The sequence below is a fragment of the Ctenopharyngodon idella genome, chromosome 20 (assembly GCF_019924925.1).
Source record: "Ctenopharyngodon idella isolate HZGC_01 chromosome 20, HZGC01, whole genome shotgun sequence".
NCBI classification, from domain to species: domain Eukaryota; kingdom Metazoa; phylum Chordata; class Actinopteri; order Cypriniformes; family Xenocyprididae; genus Ctenopharyngodon; species Ctenopharyngodon idella.
In genome coordinates this window covers 7676580-7699581 of record NC_067239.1, presented here as the reverse complement: position 1 = coordinate 7699581, position 23002 = coordinate 7676580, and the positions used below count along the sequence as shown (strand labels likewise).

The following is a 23002-nucleotide window of genomic DNA, read 5'->3' as shown; positions in this document are numbered from 1 at the left end:
TGTTTTTATTTAATACATATTTCCAGCAAATTAATTATTAAACATTTAAATTATTATTATTATTATTATAGAGAAACATATAAAATACTTAGAAATTCATGATAATTTGTCAATTTCTTGTTTTTTTCGAATTATTTAATACATATTTTCACTTCAGTTATAACATAATTTGCTGAGAATACAAAATAGAAGCAATTAACATAAATCCCTTATGCTTTAATGACATGACTTATGTTTTTCTATAATTAAATTTGATTTCCAGACTTAAGTTTGTACCCCACTGTATCTACAGACTAATTTAATATGAGTTGCATTATAAATGCAGTTACAGATCATGTTTATAGTTACTTGAGGCAAATTAGGATGAATCTATCATTTTATTGACTATTTTTGTACTTTGTTGACATTAGGATCAGGTTTAAATGTTAGTGTGTTACAACAAAATACTGGGCATTCCCTTATTTCGAAATGACTAGTCAACTATTCTCAGAGGACATCCCAGGCTGTAACCCCAAACTCATCTGATCTGCAGTTATTTGCCTGTGGTCCCCCTGCAGCCATGCTCATTTTAAAGATATCTTTTGTGTTTTAAATCAGTGCAGTAAATGTCTGCGCTTGACACTGCCAGTGGCCACAAGTGAGTTTTAATACAGCTTTCCACAGCAGTAGAAATGGGCCTCAACATGAAACCACATGGTAGATAACTCCTAGAGGTAGGTAACTATGTTATAGCCCCCCTCACACACATAAAAGCTCATAACCGTAAAATAGGTCAACCCATTAAGTTTTCAAAATAAAACCTTACACTTTAGCACCTGGAGCCAAACCGTAATGAGGTAATTAAGTTTGTTCTCCCAAGCTTTAAAGATATAAAGGAATGTTGAAATGTTTTAGGTTTTGGCTGATTGTTTTTATTTGTGTAGTTTTGAGTAAGAGAGCCATGTAAGATATACACTTGTGCAGTGGTTCACTTTAGGCCACTTTAAGGACTACGTTTGATCAAATCAGAACATTGACCTATTTCCGACAATCTTAGCTTTTTGAGTGCAAGTTTAAGTACTCTGAATGACATACTGCTATATTTTAATTATCATGAGTATTCATGTACTTAAGATAGATCATGCTGTCAGGCCCTCAACAATCCCTTGTTTGACCCTTCTGCAGATTTCTGGAAGTGCCTTATCAGAAAAGCCTCTGAAGACTCACACATTTCACAATAATAAAATTTATAACAATATAATTTCGTGCAAATACATTTGATAATACCTATTATAAAATAGTATAAAATTTGATCTTGAAACTGTTACTGCACAATTTCTGTTGTCATTTTTTTGTGTGTGAATGTCAAATTTATATATTTAAATGTTGTGCGTGTTTTTTTTTTTTTTTTTCAGAAATTATATATACAGAACACACACACACACACACATATATATATATATATATATATATATATATATATATATATATATATATATATATATATATATATATATATATATAACTTGACATCAAACAAAATTGACATCTTCACCCTTTATTCAACACATGCAAAAACAAGTGAACCTGCAGAATATTAATAAGATTTTTCTATGCATTTATTTTGCTTCGTAAAAAAAAAAACCTGTAGCTAATGTTTTTTTTGGTTGTTGTTTTTTTTTTTTTTGCCAAATAACTTCCAGATAAAAACCTTAACCAAGTTTAGTGTTTTGTTTGTCCTTCATATTTAAAATACTTAGAAAAATATTTTATATTTTAATTTTTATTTTTAATCTTAACTTTGTAAGGTCATTACACAAGGATATTTTTATCCCTTCCGGACATCACTTTTGGCCATTATTGTATATATAAATATATACAAGTTATCATCATACCAAATCAGCACAAAGGATCATGTGACATTGAAGACTGGCATAATGATGCTGAAAATTTGCCATCACAGGAATAATTACATTTTAAATAATAGTTAAGGAATAATTACATTTTAAAATGTTAAAATATAAATTTATTTTATTCATTTTTATATCTTTTGAAAGGTAGTGTGTGTGTGTGTATGTATGTGTATATATATATATATATATATATATATATATAATATACACTCTCCAATTCCCACTGTTAACTACTACTTTTGCCTCAAACTCCTAATTACTGCTTATTAATGCTTAGTAAGAGAGTTGTTAAGTTTAGGTATTGGGTAGGATAAAGGTTACTTTTACACTACAACGATGTACTAAAAATGGAAAAGTTTTTTCTTTGTACAGATGACAACGTTATCAGAACTATCCCCGTTCACATGGATCCACACAAATGACTAAAAATGTTGTATTACGTATGCCAGACAAGTAGGTGGCGATGTCACTTTGTAAAGAACGGATTATTTTACAGAGCACTCGCGCCTAACGTACATGCCTATCCAACTTTTTTCAGTTTACTGCACTTTGATATTCTTCTCATTATTTCCCTATTGCTGCTAATAAATCGGAAGTCTCGCACATTCACAGAAAACACATTACCTTCACGTTGAAAAATAAGGTGGATAGACTTAAACACGTAATACGCATGTGCATGACGTCACCGTTTTCACAGATTCGCATTTTTGCAGTTTACACGTTTGCATGGAAATAACAATGGTATTGTTTTCAAAAACTTGCACTTTGAAACCCGTTTTCAAATGTTTGCATTTTCAGGCCACCAAAAACGCTGTTGTCATGTAAATGAACAGCCAAAACGTATAAAAAGTTTCCCGTTTTTAGTTGAAAACATTGTCATGTAAACAGCCCCTAAGGGATGTAGAATATGGTCATGTGGAATAAGGCAATAATATGTGCTTTATAAGTCCTAGTAATATGCATGCTAATAAGCAACTAATTAATATTGAGAATTGGACCCTAATCTACATGCCTATGTTTAAAATTTACTTACCACATGGCCCAATAAATAGCATTATGTAATGAGTTATGTTAACAGTTGTTAAGTATTGTGATGATGAATTCAATATCCGCTGAACTTGCATAGTGTAAGCAGACTGTTTATTCTCATCTTTGTGTGATCCAGTCAAACTTGACTAAACTCCAGTACAGATGTTTCCCTTCTGTCTCCCTCAGGTGGTTTTAACTAACCAGATCACCACACATGTGGGCGAGAAGGTTCACTGTCCTCAGTGGAATCAGGCAGATGGTAAGAACAGCCTTCCATCGTCTGTGCTGGAGTCTAAACTGATTTTTGAGGAGAATGTTTTTGTGTAAAATGACCTTGTGTCGTGATGCGATGGTGGAAATTTAGACCAGAAATTCCCGTCAAGAGGCTGTTCTGTTTCATCCATCCCTGATGAGCCGTTCTCTGATCTGGCTAATGGAAGGTATCGTTCCAAGCCGTTCCGAGATGGTATGTGGGACAAATGAGTGTCAGATATGACCTTCCACACAAGCAGCTGTTGTAGGTTCTTTGGAACTACATCATTGACCCTGGAGAAGATGGTATTACTCTAACCAGGGGGCTGAAAATGCGATCTTCTCGCTCATCAAACCTGTCTGGGCCTGCGAATCCCACGACATCTCTGATTCCACGACTGTTCAGTGACCTGTGTCTTCTGTCACTGTATATATGGAATAGTGCAATTATCCTCTGGCATACATCCAGGTGTACAGTTGAAGAGGGTCTTGTTTTGGGGCAAAGCTTTGAGGAAAGAGATACAAGCTCCATTCTCATGTTATCTAACAGACACGTTTCTGTCCTGTAACTTTACCCCCATACACCTCTTTCTTTACATCTCACTGTTCCACTCTGCAAGGTGGAGTTACCAGTAACTCTTTCTCCCACTTATTTACTCTCTGTATCTTTCTCTCACACATGCACACAATCTCTGTTTTTCCATCTCTTGGGAATATGTAGGGAAAGAATGGCCCTTATACAGCCTCACCCTGTTTATCTCTTCTTTCTGCTTTTCTCTCTCCATCCTTGGTCTTATCTGACCTCTCACTTAAAGTGATTGTTCACCTAGAAATTAAAAAAAAAAAAATTATCATCATTTACTCACCCTCATGTCTTTCCAAATCACACAACTTTCTTCTTTATGAACACCAAAGTAGAAGTTTATTAAAATATTCACACAGCCCTTTTCCAGCAAAAGATTGGTGTCAAGTTCCATAAAAAAAAAAAACATTAAACATTAAAAAAAGCACAATTTATTCATGCTTGTTCAAATCAATCAATGATCAATCAAATCATGATATCTATAGAAATTTTGAAAAGAAAAATGCCATAACTAAGTCCAATGATTTATGTTAACAATAGAAGATTTCATGATATCTATAAAAAATTTGAAAAGAAAAATGACATAACTAAGTCCAACTCTACGATTTATGTTTACAATATTTTCGCAATATCTATAGAAATTTTGAAAAAAAGCCATAACTAAGTCCAGTGCTATGATTTAACAATATTATCACGGTGTCTATAGAAATTTTGAAAAGAAAAACGACATAACTCATTCCAACGCTATGATTTATGTTAAGAATATTATCGCAAAATCTATAGAAATTTTGAAAGGAAAAACAACATAACTAAGTCCAATGATTTATGTTAACAATATTATCACACATTATTCACGTTAACAATATAATTGCTATATCTGTTTAAATTCTGAGCGCTATAAGTCATACAAACAGTATTATTGCTATATCCACAGAAATTTAGTTAGTCACTAGCGCTGGATTATTTACGATATTATCGTAGATGTAGTATTGACATTATTTCATTTTTTAGATATAACGATTATCATCAATATCAGTATTTTGATATTACTGTAACACCCCTACTTTAGAGTCTCTGTTTTTTGTTGTTCATGAAAGAAAGTCGTATTTCCATTTGTAGCTACATGAGGGAAAGTAAATGATTACAGAATATTTATTTTTGAGTGAGATTTGTTTCTTTAAATGTCTATATTTGCATAATATGTAAAATTAGTTTACAAATACTGTTTGCAATTTGGATATCTCTTAGCACCTCAAATAATGTCTGCATTTCAAGCTGTTGTTGTAGCTGAGAGGAACCGACTAAGACCAGGGATGTGTGCCACGAATAATTTCATTGACGTTTAATCAGAAGTTTTGTAATCGACTGTAGGCTAACAAACCTCTAGTGGAAAGTTAAAAAAAAGTCTGTATAAGCAGTCAATTTAAAACAGCCTTCTTAATATGAATTAAATCATACAGAATTCTGTCGGAAAATATATGCAATACTTATATCAAAGTCTGAGGTAAAATTAAATGATTTTGTTTCCGTTCCAGTTATACAGTACAATAAAATAATGTGTTATATTAAAATGTAATATTAATATAACAGTAGTTTACATACCCTTTGTAAAAATATAAAGCAAAACATTGCAAAAAAAGAATTAGTAAACAACTAGTATTTCCAGTGTTGACCAGCAGCAGTATCGTTTAGTTGAGTCATCTCACACATCCCTAATTAAGAAAGCCAGTTCTTGAGAAAATGTGTTTTTCTTTGGCCTTGGGAATGGAAACTCCTTTTTGAGGTCTTTTGTTGAAGTTGTAGACAAAAGGCCACACCTTAGCAGTTTGTATCTGCTTAATCTGAGATGTTGACTATAGTCCAGAATAGGCTCTCGGCTACAACTGGCTGCTGCTTCAAGCTTGTTATTTAGATGAGGCCAATACACATAAATCATAACAGACCTCAGCAGATTTACTGACCATTTCCGCTTTAGTCACCAGTCATTGGCTTCAGATTGCTTTTGGGGTCAGATTTGATTCCAGTGCTTGTAGTGTAAGGTCTGTGTGTAAAAGAGGCTACAGAGATTTAGTTCAGAGCTCCTCTGAACATTGATAAGAAGGCTATTTTGTATAGTACAAAGCAAGACAGAGAAGGTTTCCATTGTTTCATTTTGTTCTCCCATATTTCTGTAACTTTCTAGGGGATTTTTTTCAAGCTCAAATCAGGAGTTTAAAAGCTTTAGGTAAGATTTATTGTGCAGCAGCTACACTAAAAAGAAAATCCTATTAAAAAAAATCCAGTTATCCCATTTGACAGTATTTTACAGTCAGATAACATATAATGTAATGTTGAATCATTCTCAGTATTTTCACTGTATATGGTAAGGTAACTTAAAGAAGTTAACAGGTTTGTACTATAGCCTTTTTATTTTTTTTCCGTAAAAAACAAAACATTTTTACAGTGTATCCTAGCCTGGCATATGCAAATAGTCATCTTGCCATGAGGAACAGAACTAGATCATGCACAGTGCAAGGGTTTCAATTTGTTTGCACATAAAAGTCTATTTCTAAAGACGTTTTTCTCTTATCCAATACAAGTGGAAATTTGTGCAATCAAAGTTTAAAGCAGCTTTAATTTAAACACAAATGTAATCACCCCATGAGAAACATAATTGATCAATGTGTGCTAGATCTGATCTTAAATCAGTGTGATTAAATGGGCCTCCTTAAAACCAACTAGTCATTCAAACAACCCACCAATGAAAGCATATAGTTTTGTGGATTCTACTTGTATATGTAAAACAAATCAGCAGGTGAGCTTTATAAACATTAATGAAACATACACAAATGTCTTTTTTCTATTCTTTTTTCCCCCCAGTAGATGGATAACATTAGAGAGAAGATTGTAGGAAAAATTATTGCGTAATTATTGCGTTATTATTGCCAAAATTCAGCTTTTAAACCAAAACATTTTTAACTACATTATCTTTGAATCTACATCACCACATGAAAGCCATTCCCTTGTCTATGTCCAGCCCAAGTCAACAACTCTCCCATTCCCCTGTTTGACAATCCATCAATAAAAACATTTGGACGTGCTGAATTTGGTGCAAACGCAAATTGGATCCTATAATAACTTATTTGCAGGCTATTAAAAAGACAGCTGATTGAATTCTTTGAATAGCCCTGCTGTCACAGTGTGGGAAAGCAACCATCGCTTCTGTTGGGATCGGAGAGAGTAGGCGGATTATACTGAAACCCAGAGCATTGATTTAAGAAGCTGGGTCTTAACAGGGCGTCACATTTGTTTAGTCTGGCCCTCTCCAACCTTATTACCATGAACTCGCATTAAGTCGCATGGTCATTAGTCTGCGTTTCTTTCAGACATTGTTGGGGGAATTCACTCAGAATGAGTTGTTCCTGTTGATAGTGCTGCATGTTTGCACGCGGTTTTAGTGTCGTGTAATTATGCAAATAAAGTATCAGTGCAGACGTGCCCACAAAATCTGTTGAACGCAGTTCACATGATGCAGTTCCTCATCTTGCAGGTCAGTGGAGAAAATAGCAGACTACCACTTTTTTGGTGTATTTTACTGGGACTCATCTCTTTAAAATGTGCTCATTTACACACATCGGCATGTACGTGTTTATTTTGCAATAATGACTGGCTGACTGACTGTACATTTCACTTATTACTCAGCTACTCACCAAATAAATATGTGTACATGAAGTATTGGTTTGAGTTTAAGTATTAAGTACACGTTTATTTTGTAAATTCTCTTAAAGCTGAGAAGAAAAAAAATGCAAAACTATCAACCTAGTAACAAGATAAACACCACAACAATATTACAAGGTCATTTTCGCTACAGTCCTATAATGGATAACAGACGCAAGATGGTGGGGGAAATGAGGAAGTGAGTCTGTGGCGTGATACTAGACACAATAAAGGGTTATTTCAACAAATAATTAAAATTCTGTCATCACTTACTCACCTTCACATCGTTCCAAACCCATGAGACTTTTGTTCATCTTCGAAACACAAATGAAGATATTTTTCATGAAACCTGAAAGATTTCTGTCCCTTCCATTTCACCAAAACTTTGATGCTTCAAAAAGTTCATAAAGACTTTTAAAAACTAATCCATTTAAAATTTAAAATGCTAATAATTAATAAAACGAAAATGAAACACATTTTATGTTTACCTGCATGTCATGTGACCATTAACCAACATCAGAGAACTGTCAACATGCAAATGTTTTGTTAAAATATTGAAATATTATAAAAATTATTGAAATAAATCTATACATCTACATCAGGGCGTATTTCAAATAAATATTTTAGGTCAAAATGGTTCAAAGTTTGGGAATCCTTAATCTAAGTCTTTGATCAATGCATGCACATAGAGCACATCAAATATGGTAAACGGAAGCTCAAGCGTACTTGCATGACGCGCAGAACAAACCTCATTGGTTGATCAAACGAGCACATCATATTTGATGTGCTCTGTATGTTTGTTGATCGATGTGTGAATAAAAGAATAAATCTGAACATCATATGAAGTGGTCGTGTCTCTTCAGAAACTGCTGAGATACAGAAAGCTCTAAGGTTTCATTAAAAATATTTTCATTTGTGTTTTATAGATAGCTGTATGGGTTTGGAACGACATGAGGGTGAGTAAATGATGACAACATTTTTCATTTTGGGTTGAACTAACCGTTCAAAGTAGTGCCGGTTTGAGTTACACCAAATGAGCGGTCTTGTATAGATTGATTTTGGTGAATATTAGGAATGCCAGAATCGGAATGAAGTTCTCCAGAAAAGCTGTTAAAATGTTGTAACGCTCTTCTTATTTGAAGACTTATTGATGAATATAAAATATACACAAATGTCATTTTTAAATGAAATTCAGATTACAAAATTTTTAAATGGTAAACGAAAATTTAAATGTAGTTTCAATTGTTTGCTCTGAAAAGAATGACAGAATGACTTAATTTAAATACAGCAAAGTTACTTTTACAAGTAATGCATTACAATATTGTCACTCCCTAAAAAAGTAATTAATTGCATTACTTAGTCACTTTTTATGAAAAATAATGTGTTACATTACTTTTGCATTACTTTTTCTTACCTAGGCTGGGCTTGCTTGTTTGTTTTTTAATAACAACAAAAAAAGTTATATTTTTGCCAAATGTTAAGGCCCTTTCACACCAAAAGTAAAATGAATAAGCCTCAGGCTGAAGGAAATGCATATTTGCACCTGTACAGTAGAGGGCGCATCTCAAACAAACCTTTCAGGTGTGCTGCCATTCTGGATTAAAGAAGAATAGGATACAGGAGAAGGAAGTTCAACACTCTTATTTCTAAATCTAATGTAAAGTCATTTTTGCGTATTAGTATGTTTGAATTAGATCATTAAAGGTCAGCACCAACACATTGGTTAATAAAGTGAGATTAAATACATAAAGTATATTTGTGTAATTTAATATAGTTAATTATTACAGGTTTGCCTAAAATTCTGAGAATTTAAATTTCACTGTTTTTATTCATTTTGAGGAATACTGAATGTTTTCGTGCAAGTAAGATGAGTAAATGCATGTTCACATTTAGTCTAAAACTACAATAACCATGTTCACACAGCGCACACAACACCTCTGCACTTTATTTCTCTCAACATGGGGACGGGAGAGCTGTCAGTCAATAAATGTGAAAAAGTAACGTGCGTTACTTATTGGAAAAAGTAACCTCAGATATTTTGTTGTAAATCGAAAAAGTAATGCGTTACTTTATTTATTTTTTATTTATTTATTTTCCAAAAGCTTTATTGTCTAGCCCCACAGGAGTAGAAAATTGAGACAAAGGCTCAACAAAACAGAACACACAACAATAATTTAAAAAATAAATTTCACAAAAAAAACAACACAACAACTATTTAAAATATCAATGGCTGTTACTGTTTACTAGTTACTTGAAAAAGTAATCTGATTACGTAACAAGTTACTTGTAATGCGTTACCCCCAACACTGCTCAGCACAGCACTATTTCAGTCTAGTTAGTACCTGGTTCAACTGGATTGCTTGTGTTTAGTAAATAAAGCATGATTTTGTGGTGAAATTCTTTGTGAAAAGTGTCAGTGTTTAGTGAATTCACCCTTTTTAGCTCAAAACCTGTCTGGAGCTTTAAAGTAGTTGGCTATTGTTTCCATTTTTTGGGGGGTTATTGAGGATGTTGTTTTTTCAGAGGAGGGGCCTTCCAGGCATCCAGTTCACTGACATGCCGTGCCAGCCTTTTCAGGTTTCTCCCGCACTCGACTTTCCACAGGAAATGTTTTGAGGAAGTGAGAGTTGCTGATGTGACAGTTGTGAATGGTATTGTCAGATTACAGCATGGTGCTTAAGTGTTACACAACAAAGAATCATGAGAAAGACACTCAGACCGTGACCTCAGAGGCCCTGGCTGTTTCTGGTTATGGCACAGCAGGCGAACAAAAACACACAGGTGTGTTTACATAGCAGTTCGAAGAAGACCCGGATGAGTGTTATGTCAATAGTAACTTTGGTAACTTCCTCAGGTGTCTGACCTAATGAAGCGTTTCCATTGTTCTTCGGGCTTATCATCTGCTTTACACTCAGTCTTTAAACCACAATAATGACTCAATGGCTCCAAGTTTTCAAGTGAATCATAGTAGATGAGTGAGTTATAGCAATTGGAAATCGTGCAATATGGTGAAACCGCTGCATGCAAAGTCCAAAATTAACCTCCCAATGGTGGGTGAAATGAAAAAATGTACTAGCCATAAATATTTCTTACTAACTATGAAACTTCTGTACACTACCGTTCAAAAGTTTGGGGTCAGACCGTCAGTTTTCAGAAATTACACTTTAAATTGATTAAAAGTGACCGTAAATATTTTTATATTGTCAAATAAATGCTGTTCTTTTAAACTTTCTATTTATTAAAAAATGCTGAAAAAATATCACAGTTGGCACAAAAAATTAAGCAGCACAACTGTCAACAATGATGATAAATGTTTCTTGAGCATCAAATCAGCATATTAGAATGATTTCTGAAGGAACGTGTGACACTAAAGACTGGAGTAATGATGCTGAAAATTCAGATTTGCAACACAATAATAAATTACATATTAAAACAGAAAACTGTTACTTTAAATTGTAATAAAATTTCACAATATATTACTGTTTTTACAATATTTTTATCAAATAAATGCAACCTTGGTGAGCATAAGAGACTTCTTTCAAAAACATTTAAAACATTTTACCACCAAACTTTTGAATGGTAGCTTATTCATCTAAACAATGACATTGTCATAAGGAATATGTCTTTTTTATTTAAATAAAGTAATTTAGTACTTGAGAACCTGAACCCTGACTGTATGAAATCTGTTTTGTTTTTGGGGCCTTCAGTATCTACTGAGGAGGACTCTGGGTTTGTGACAGCGGCGCTGGGAAACACATGGAGTCACTGTGTTAACACACGCCTCATTGTCCAATATGAGGATACGGAACGGAGACAGGTAAACACCCTTTTACTCCTCTTTGTGAATTAGCTAAATTTTATTTGCCAAAACGAACAAATTCAAAACCAACCAAAAAATACCTAACCGAGTGACCGAAATATTTACTAGAAATACACATTAAAAATATAGTTTTTTTTCTTGTGGGAAAATGGGCCAAAGGTACTGATGACATCATCTTGAACCACACTGTTTTTTGTCCAATTAGATTCTCTCTAGAATGATAATGTCCCTCCCCTAATAGAGTGCAACAGTTGGGTTTCGGGAATTAAAAAATTTGTTCATTTTCTCCATAGGGTAACTGTTTTTTTTGTTTTGTTTTTTTTTTTTGCAAAAATTTATAAACCTTTAAAGACACCTGTTGTGAGCCCCGAGGTTGATATCTGTTTACTTTATTTAAACTTATTTTTTAAAATAATTGTGTTTAACAGCCGAATTTGTAGTGAAAACCACATCACCCTTGATGCTGTACAGAAAATTGCACCAACCAGAGTCACGGCATGCAAATCATTAGGGATGCACCGATATGAAAATTCTGGCCAATATTGATAACCAATAATTCTTTATATTTGAAAGCTGATAACCGACATATTGGCTGATAAATCTAAATCCAAACTTTTTTATAATTTTTTAAAGCCTGATTACAAAAACAAAAGTCTCAACATTAAAAAACATGTCCAGAGCAAACTCTGATTTAAACGCAATAAATCAAACAAATACAGCACAGTATCCGAGTTTGAATCAGTGTATGTTTTAAAAACTCGGATACTGTACTGTATTTGTTTGATTTATGTTGAAGTGCTTGGCACATGTTTTTAATAGTGAGACTTTTGTTTTTGTAAAAAATTGGATTTAGATTTATCAGCCAAAATATTATCGTCTTTCAAATATAAAAAGTTATTGGTTATCGATATCGGCCAAAATTTTCATATCGGTGCATTCCTAATGATTTGCAAATCTGATTGGTGGAATTTTCTGTAGAGCATCATGGGTGATGTTGTTTTTCACTACAAATCCTTCTGTTAAATAAATTTTACAGCTCTATTTTACAATCCACTCTACACCACTGAAAATGCTGTAGTTTGTTTAGAGCAAGCTCAAAGAGTTCAGCCAAAGCACGTTTGTGAATCCATTCATTATAAAAAACAATAACAGAATGCCAGCTTCAGTGATTATAATGGGAGCGCTCTTTGCTCACTTTTTGTATGTAATATACCCTATCCCAGTGCTCTCTAAATCGTTCATATAAAAGCTGAAAATATGTTGTTTCAATAGATAATCAACACCTTTAAATTAATCATTTTATATTTGACCATTGTTTTTAATTTGATTGTCATTCGCAGTGCTTCATGGGATTGTACAGTAGTTCTTTTCATCCAATTTTCAAATACTTTTTTGCTTTACATAAAAGTTTTTAATATTGCAATGCACCTTGTAGCTGGTTCAAAAATTAATGAAAAAAGACTTCCAGAACCATTGAAACTGAAAATGTGGGCCAACTGCAACTGACTAGCAAGTAGAAAATCATGAATCAGTTCATTTTTGAATGTTTTTTTAAGGACACTACCTTTTTCACTACCTATTTGTCCCCCTAAACTTCCTGTTTCAACAGGAAATATGCCAACACAAGAAAATAAAATGCAGTGATTTCATCTTTTAGACAAGCTTAAAAGAAAGAAAATTGCTTATTCCACCACCCCTCTCCTTGTCTCAGCCTGCCCTACTTGTTTTCATCCTGTCAAATGATGGCATACCTCATTGCCTGTACACCCTTAGAGCCCTGAAGACTTTGTTTTTCTTTTTTCCGACTGAGCTCCCACCTAAAGAAAGGCACACTGGTGGAGAGGCAGTGGTCCAAAACTGCTGGTACACAAGGAAGGCAATGGTGCCTGGCTCTTTTGTGTGGTTCAGTGGCTCTGGCATGGCAGCTTCAGTAAAAAAAAAAAAAAAAAAAAACCCTCAGAAACTCCCTGCTTTTCAGCCATTTACTGTGGATTTTATCCATTAGAGGTAAAGTCATGCTACTTCACATGTGAAAGATGTGCATTTGGGTCAAAGTTAAGGGAACTGGGCTGGTTTGGGTGGCTGGAAAGCTTTGCGTCTGTGTGTCACGGCGCATCAGTGAGGAACTGCATTCCCACAAAGCAACTGGCAGCAGGTTTGTAAAAACTAACTCATTCTTAACCACAGGTAACAAGATACCCATGCAAAGTTGAAGATAAGGAAATGCACCAGTTTATTTTTATACAAATAAGCCTAGAGCAAGTCTTGCCGTCTGTGGACAGTTAACTTGAGACGGAAATGCCTTTCATTTCATGAGTACTCAAGTTATACCACAGTCATATTAGGTCGAAGTCACAAAAGCTCATTTGTTTACTTTTGTTTGGGGGTCTGATTCATTTCAGATGAGTGTTTTGCGCAACAGTTAGCAGACAGTATTACCCTACACCTCGCGCCTGTTTCCTCTTTTGAGTTTTGTTGAGTAATATTCTCTAAGATATCTCATTTTGAACATGGCACACCCCAGTGCTGGGTTTCGATATTAGAGGCTGATGACAAAAGGAGTAATGTAGATTCACAAGAATCTCTAATAGGCTTTGACGCAGGTTGCCAGCAGACACTGCTGAGTCTGGTAACCCAATGCTGCTGCTTCCCTGCAGGCTTTTTTCCAGGATCCTGTGCTTGCTTTTATGCCCATTGACGTAGCAGCCTGATAGATGCCCTTTTTTTGTTGCATAAGGGGAAAGAGTTCAGACATGTTAAGTATTGAAATACAAGCATTATATGGCTTGTTAATTCAGTCTGATAAATTATTTTATAAAAAATAAAAAGTAAATAAAATAATGGAGGAGGGATTCTGTAGCATTTATTTTCTGAAGTATCTTTTTTTTGTTTTTGCTGTTGAGTAAAGATATAAAATAATTAGTGCTGTCAATCGATTTAAAAAATTAACTAATTAATCACACATTTTTTGTTATTTATTACGATTAATCACAAACACATTCAAGTTTTTAATATATTTTTATATTTATAAGTTTTTTTTATTTTTATTTTTTTTATAAAACTTTCACATTTAATCTCCAAAATAATGTAGAAACATCATAAAACAGTATATTTTGAATATTTGTTGAATGGCATCTTTTTAGTAAGCATAAAGGCCAGTATCACTGGTACAACTAGTACTGATACTGATGTCTATATTAAATGAATTTATGTTCTCGATTTTAGCAATTAATTATTGCCAATCAGCATTGCAATATAATTGAAAGCTATCAATTTTTAGACTTTAAAAAATAACTTTTAATTTAAATAACCTTTAAATGAACAATCTTCACATAAACCCATTGTAATAAATGTCACATTTAGCTGTGCCTTTAATATACCAGGGCTCAACACTAGGTTGTTGAAGTTTTTTTTCTACTGGCCCAGGTGCACCAATTCAGATTTTTACTTGCCCTGCTAAAATGGACAAAAAGAAGTTATTGTTTTCATCATTTTTGACCCATGCTTAAACTACACTGCATAAATTTTAAATTAAATATAGATTCATCCTTATTAAAGTTACAAAAGTTATTCAGTCAAGAGCAGTGAGTGATTTCTCTTTGTTTTTTGTTCTTTTATTAACATTAATGACAGACAGCAGCAGGTTTATTAGGCTGCTGTCACTTTAAGACATAACGCACATGATGCGGATCTGACACTTATTTTCTCACACCTCTTTACGTTCATTTAACACTTCTACAGCATTTGTTAATCTTAATGTTCATTTCAACATTTACTAATACATTATGGAAATCTAAAGTTGTATTTGTTAACATTAGTTAAAGTATTAGCTCACTTTCAAGTGAAAATTAGCCCAAGCTTTACTCGCCCTCAAGCCATCCTAGGTGTGTATGACTTTCTTCTTTCAGATGAAAACAATCAGAGATGTTTTAATAAATATCCTGACACATCCGAGCTTTATAATGGCAGTGAACTGGGGTCATGAGTGTGAGCTGAAGAAAGTGTCTCCATCCACATCCATCCATCATAAATGTGTACTCCACACGGCTACGGGAGGTTAATGGACTAGTTGCACGTGGCCGCCATGTTGGATTTTCGATCAGCAAGTGTACGCATATACACTTCCGGTTTTGCTTTATGCCAGTGCAGAGTGCCGGAGAAAGCCGAAAATGATCTCTTAAAGTTGTTTATAGAATCTGTTATGTCACTTAAGATACAACTAAGATATAAAGTACAATCACATGAGCCAATGGCATTTAAATGGGTTAGATTAACGAACTCAAGGTGCATACGCATATACAATAACAATAATGCCTGTATATACAACTACGATTAGAGTTGTCTGCATAAAATGCCCTGTGATAAATTTATTTCCATAAATACTATTCTCTCAATTCTGCGCATATATTTTCACTTACCTACATCAATTGCTTCATCAATTTGATCACTACATATTTTACGAGTTTTTTTTATTTTTTATTTTACCTGTAGTAAAATACATTTTTTGCTGCTTAGACGAGACAGATGATGATTTATGTAACAGATGCTCTTTACTCGTCTCGAACTAAATAAATGCAGCAATTAATAGAAACGCACAGGGGAAATACAAATGCTGAAAATTATGCATTTAAATTATATTGGCTACTAAAAAATACAGTTAGCGATAATAATGTTACCAAATAAAGTTACTTAAGCATACACTGAGTCCATATTATATTCCCATGTTTATTTATATCTCTAATGAGGTTGACAATAGCAAACATTAGATCTTTATGAAGATCGAGTGTTGTTCCACGCAGAAAGAGAAAGCAGTTTTTGAGCCATTTAGTCCCCCAGCTGTCTCTGATAGACCACCATCTTCTCTTTAATTAAAAAAAACAACAACTATTATATCTAGCCAAGTTTCATATTTAAATTTCTTCTTGCACCAAATGCAAGCGTCGCTAAGACCAGAAGGGCATGAGCGGAAGTAACCGTGCACACAGTCACAGCGCCGCAGCTCACCGGCGCCATCTTGTGCACTTAGTCCATAAAGGCCTTCTGAAGAGAAGCGATGCATTTGTGTAAAAAAAATATCCATATTTAACAAGTTATGAAGTAAAATATCTAGCTTCCGCCAGACCGCTTTCCATAGAAAGTGTAAAACTCTTGCAGTTCAAAAAGCTTACGCTACGTCCTACGCCTTCCCTATTCAACTTACGGAAAAAATGTAACTGACGCGACGCCAGTTTACACTTTTTTCGTAACTTGAATACGGAAGGCGAGGCGGTCTGGCGAATAAATACAGGAATAAATTACATTTTAAAATATATTAAAATATATCTTAAATTAGAAAAATAATCGATTTACAGTATTTTTGATCAAATAAATGCAGCCTTGGTGAACATAAGTGATTTTAAAAACATAAATAAAATTTACTAACCCCAAACTTTTGAACAGTTGTGTGTAATTATTATAATGATAATTGTAATTAGTAATTGAATGACTTTGATTAATATATTAATTTATTTAAAATTAGTCCTTTGTCAGCCCTAATCATTTGGGCTTGTATAGTGGCCATGAAGTGACATAGAGCCCTTCTCTTACTACTTCTAAATCTCTTCCTGTTTGTTGTTTTAGATTGTCATAGCCAAGTCACCCGTGGCCCCTTTTGCTGCGCTGAGCTACACTGTTCAGAGGGAGGGCATCCGACTTGAGGGTGAGTGTGCTCGATGCACAGTGTACTGACAAAACTGAACCTACATGAACTCATGCCCATGTCATCTCCTGTAATAATAACAGAATGTCATATTAAAACATGACACCAGTGTAAGGCAGGTACATGTTATGCCAGTGGAAATTAAAATGATAGGAATTAATGTGGTGTTGCAGGATATCACACAGGAACTGGTTGTAGATGACATCAAATCGACATACTGAATTTTTTTATGGGAAGTACACATCCCTAAAAAGTAAATGTATAATATATTTAAATGGGGTCCTATTATGATTTTTACATTTTCAACTTTCAACTGTTTGAGAACGAAAAAAGTCTGCAAAGTTACAAAGCCCAAATTCACTCAAGTTATTCTCGATATCAGTAAGCAATGTTTCTGAACTCCCTGAAATGCTTTGATTGTAGTCTTGAGTTTTCTTCTGGGAACAAACACTTCACAGTATTCCTTATTTAAATAATTCCCACCCAAGGCAAAAAAAAAAAAAAAAGAGACGAGGACTGTTTGAGTTGTGTTAGTTGTGTGTTGAAACTCGTAGTTATGGTAAGGAGTGTGACATTTCCCAAACATGCTCGAAGTGGTTGACCAGTCACAACACACTGATCCAGCTGACCAATTAGAGCACACTGCGCTTTTTGGAAGGAGGGCTTCACAGAGACGAGAACTAAACAGAGCGTTACTGACAGACTGTTTTTTGAACATTCAAGCTGAAAAACTTATTCTAGTAGACCCCAAAAACAAAAATTTGAAAAAGGGTATTTTAGTTGTTGCAGGCAAATCTAGTTTTTAGTAACTGAAAGTCACACTGTTTATTTTAGTGTCATTAATCAGAATCATAAAAAAATACCATGGCTGGTTTGAAAAAAAGGCTAATAACACAAGTACAATCATTTGTGCGTGTGGTTTGTGTTGTTAAACCTTCTGGGTCAGAACTTCTGCCCACTGCAGTTTAACTTCCAAGACCTCTGGCTGTCCTGTCAGGACCATTTGAATTCAATCGTGGGCTTCACAGTTTACCTCGGGGCGGTTTGTGTGGATTCCCAACACCACAAAACTTTAATGGGAAACAGGATATCAGAGGAAAAACATAGTGGGAATGTTTTGGCTCTTCAGCAGAGGTTTATGGTGGTGTATATGTGGTGGATTTTTAACAGCACTTGGAGAAGAATTCAAAAGTAATTCACCTTGATGTACTCGAGTTCATTTTGGGGTTTGGAATTGAAGTAGTTTGCTTATGAGTTTTTACTAAAACCTATGATTGATATCAGTGGTATCAGTTCAATATAATTCAATAACAAAGAATAATCAAACAGCTCACACTTCCTGTTAATGCCTGTGCCGCATACTGATATGAGCTCACATTTAGGAGCTTGTTCTTGTTTTTGCTGGGTTTTATTAGAGGAAGCAAGTACTAAATTAGCACATTCGGTGCTTTTGTTTAGAGAGATGCTGTAGATTTTGTATGGGGGAATAAGTGTAATGAAAAACGTTTAGGGCTGCAACTAACAACTATTCTGATTATTTATTCACTTAAATTATTTTGTTGATTGATCAAAATAATTGAAGGTTATTCCAATGAAATGTCATATTTGAAAAGTCAGAGAATCATCTGTTGCTAAAGATCTTGCCACATTTCCTTTAGAAATGGAATATATATATTTGTAAGGTTTAGAGTCACAATATATATATATTTTTTTTAAATATGTTTTTGAAGTTTTTGATGTTTACCAAGACTGCATTTATTTGATTAAAAAAAAAAAAAAAAAAAAAAAAAAAAACGGTAAAATCAAAACATTAAGGGGCCAAGCAAAACAGAAGCAAACAAGGAAGCTAGCAGCAGAACAACAATGTCATAATGGACTATGGTAGCAACTGAGACAAAGACACTGCATGTCAATTTTGAAGTCAATCAGACCAACAGTACTGTAGTTAGAGCCAATTTCATGTTTTGTTCAATTATTGCGCCGTCCTACAGCTTTTTTTGTCCTCGGAGTGCCCCCATACATAAGCGTGTCAAATTTGGTGAAAATATCTCATTTTAATTAGGAGTTATATACATTTATATGTATTAACACACAAAAAATTACCCACACCTGACTTTGATTGCATAGTCAACGACCTATGTTTCCAATTTTCCTACGGTGGTTTCATCTCGATTGGACTAATGGTTTCGAAGATATTCGCGAATGTTGTTTAAAAGCTAAATCACTACGTTGCACTAACGGCTAAGGTGAAACCTAGCATGTTCAGTATCGTTGGACTCAGCAAGGATTCAGGAATCTATAGAGATGACTCCCATGAATATAAGTCAACCACATCCAAACTTATAAGCATGTGAATATTTGATTTTACCACTAGGTGGCGCTTGTCCGAAAATTCTCAGACTCCTCCAGGGCATCGTGCCGATGACCCATACTTAGTTTCATAATGATTTGTTAGTGCGTTTGTAAAATACAGCATTTTCCTGCAAAATTCAAAATGGCTGACACCTAAAATGACCAATATGGGAAAATTGGATATCATTCGACTCAGCATGATGCTCCAAATCTTACGAGACCACATTGATGAAGTTATAAGCAAAAATAACTATTTTTAGTATTTCCAGACCAAGTAGATGGCGCTGTGTCGATACGCAGCATGTAAACTCAGGTCATGCTTGTGATGACATGGACCAAGTTTGGTCTGAATACGATAAAGTGAGTGTGTGATGTGACGTTGTCTGAACTCATGTTCTACAATCCTGCAATTTTCGCTGGTTTCAAAACACAGCAAGCTACATATTACTTGCCATTCATTTTCACTTAAATGTAGGCATAATGCTTGACGGTTGGTAACATATATCATCGGAAAAATTAATGCTAGGGCATTGGCGTTGTGACTTACCTAACCTATGATGACTTGACAGCTGAGCTTGAGCGCATTAGCGCGGACATTTCACTCACTTTAGAGCCTGAGCATGGGCTTTTCACTCACGTTGGATTCGTGATTGGTTGACTGCCAAATCAAAGTATTAAACAGAATGATAAAATAACATTATTAACTGGTTAATGGCCTTTTCAAATTAGCGTTTCTGTTCAGAATGATTAAATTTGATTCCGTTTCTGGTTATGTTCCAGTCAAAATTGTTCATTTCCGGTTTTCGTTTCTTGAACCGGTTCAGATCCCTGATTTTAAAGCACACTTGCAGTGTGTTTTATTAAGCACTTACAGTGATTTTCTAGAGTGAAAACGGACGCTTCATCTTTTGTGTGAAGTACAATAAACGTCATAAAACTCATCTGTAAAGTCGAACGGGGTACGATACAACAGGCTTGTAGTAATATAGTGGATAAAAACAAGAAGAAGACAATATAAGTTATAACCGTAATTGAACTAAACTATACCTGTTTTATCTCCATGCAGCATATATTTGCAGTTTCTGACATTATTGTGCATCCTGACTGAATCCTGACACTGGAGAATCAGCTCTTGAAGCTCCGCCCTCTTAGGCCGAGCACAGCAGCTCATTTGCATTTAAAGGGCACACACTGAAACGGCGCGTTTTTGCTCAACCCCAAAAAGTGGCAATTTTAACATGCTATAAAAAATTATCTGTGAGGTATTTTGAGCTAAAACTTCACATACACACTCTGGGGACATCAGAGACTTATTTTACATCTTGTAAAATGGGGCATAATAGGTCCCCTTTAAAATATTTAATATTTTCGTTTTAAATTTTCACCCCTAATATGTGTTCTAATTTTTAGGTTTCAGCCAAGAATTTGTTTTTCATTGTATCACTACATCTAAGCAATTCCTTATTTCTGTACTTTGCTGACAAGGCTTCTCTATAAAGTGATTATGTGGTTGTGTGTCTTTGTGTTGGAGAGTGAGAAAGTCTTGTGTGTGTCCATTTCAATCCAGCTATTGAATAGCTTTGCTGTGGTCTGGCTGTGTGCTTCAGTTGTGTTAATCAGTCTCTCTCTCAACAAGTGCATCTTTGATGTGTGGCTCGCAAGGCCTGCCAGCTTCAAATAAAGACCCTGTATGAGAAAGGCCTTTGAAACACTCTTCACACACTTTTCTCTGAGCTCTTTACACTCTGTCCTCAAGTCAATCGCACATGCATACACTAATACTTCCTGCCAATATATGATCTCAACATGCCTCTATACTTCACTTTAATCCAGAAATGATTATTGTTGGTTACTGGTGTGTGGGTGATGCCAGAAGTGCTAATGCAAATTAATGAAATAATAGAAACCTCGACTTCCTCATCTGAAACACATACCTCTTCCTCCAACTGTGACACATACAATGTGAAAAACTATTTACACTACTGTTCAAAAGTTTGGGTTTAGTGGGATTTTTAATGTTTTTGAAAGAAGTCTCTTATTCTCATGAAGGCTGCATTTTTAAATCAAAATACAGTTAAAACAGTAATATTGTGAAATAACTTTTTTATTTTTATCTATTTTAAAATGATTTATTTAAGCATCATTACTCCAGTCTTCAGTGTCACATGATCCTTCAGAAGTCATTTTATTTTAATGTTACATATGCTTACATATAGGAACATATACTAGTAGTAGTAAGTATATGTTACTATGTAACACATACTTACTAGTAATAACAGTAAATCATGCATAATTACAAGTAATTAACCCTAAACCAAGCCCTAACTCTAACCTTTACCCTATAGTAATTGCATGTAGTTAGTTAATATTACTCAGTGCTTATTTGTGTAATTACACTCTCACAACGTCACCTTAAAATAAAGTGTTCTATATCAACTAGTTGACTTCTCTGTTCTAAGCCCAGTTCACTTGACCCCAATCAGACACGTTTCTTGAGGGCATTTACCTGACTCATGTTCTTCAAAACAGCTGTATGGAGTGGAACAGAATGCAGCAGTCTCGAGTTGAGAGACTTTTTTAAAAACAATTTTTAATGTGACAAAACACAAAACTTTTTCTCATTTAGAAAAAATGGAGAAATATGCACTGGAAATTAACATTTTGGCCCTTAACCTTTAAATGTTTACCATGACATACTGTACCAGCCAACTCTGCCTCATTTCGATAAATGATCTCATTACTTCTAACTCATTCTATATTCCTGACATCCTTCCACGTTGTGTAACTTCCTTTGCCATAAGTGTCATGAGACATTTCTATGTGATTTTGAAGGAAGTTAATTAAAATTAGATAATCTCAGCATTTAAACTTTCCAAGAAGCCCCAAGTCAATGTCCCTGCCAAGAAACAAAATCATAAGCGCTCTTACACTAGACCTTGTCAAAACAATTTTCACCATCTATCACATTTACATAATAGAGGGCCAGTAAGATTTTTTTTTAAATAAATTAATATTTTTATTCAAAAAAAAAAAAAGATGCACTTTTAAATTGATAAAAAAAAGTGACAGTAAAGACATTTGTAATATTACAAAATGTTTCTATTTAAAATAAATGCTGTTCTTTTAAACTGTTTTAAACTTTTCCATCAAATAATCCTAATAAAATGTATCAGTTTCCACAAAATTGAGCAGCACAACTAATTTCAATACTGATATGAACTTTCTTGCATATTAATATGACTTCTGTTAGATCATGTGAAAATTCAGCTTTGCCATCACAGGAATACATTACAAAATCTTGACCAAAAATTATGCACCCCCTGATGAAAATAACATCACAACATTTATTTCCATCAAGAGGGGCATACTTTTTTGGTCACAATTCTCATTATCGATTAGTCGGGTCTGCCCAGCGCGCACGCATAACTTCTGTCAGTCGCGCCAAATTACAGCACTGAATAACGCGTTTCTATGGACAAAAGTGCATCTAAAGTTAGTGGGGGAAACAGAGTGAGCTGCTGTGGGAAAGGTACGTCATCCAAGCTGCCCAATATATGAGAATTCTTTATTTTAAGCTTCAAGCTAATTCGTTAGCGTAATGGCTTGCCCTGTTAGGCGCTTTGACATGTGGCATGTGCGTCCTTAGCGCAAAACGTTCATTCTACGGCTATATCGTTATC

General features: G+C 34.4%; 1 protein-coding gene across 2 annotated transcripts in view; it reads left to right on the top strand.

Moving 5' to 3' along the window:
• Nucleotides 1–23002, top strand: part of rad51b (RAD51 paralog B) — a 47422-nt gene that overhangs the window by 10020 nt on the left and 14400 nt on the right. Inside the window, exons 7-9 of one of the 2 annotated variants that reach the window (XM_051874001.1) lie at nucleotides 3108–3180; nucleotides 11160–11269; nucleotides 16892–16970. In XM_051874001.1, the coding sequence (XP_051729961.1) occupies nucleotides 3108–3180; nucleotides 11160–11269; nucleotides 16892–16970 (262 nt within the window). The remainder of the gene's footprint in view (nucleotides 1–3107; nucleotides 3181–11159; nucleotides 11270–16891; nucleotides 16971–23002) is intronic. The other variant, XR_007926726.1, reaches the window with a different exon arrangement.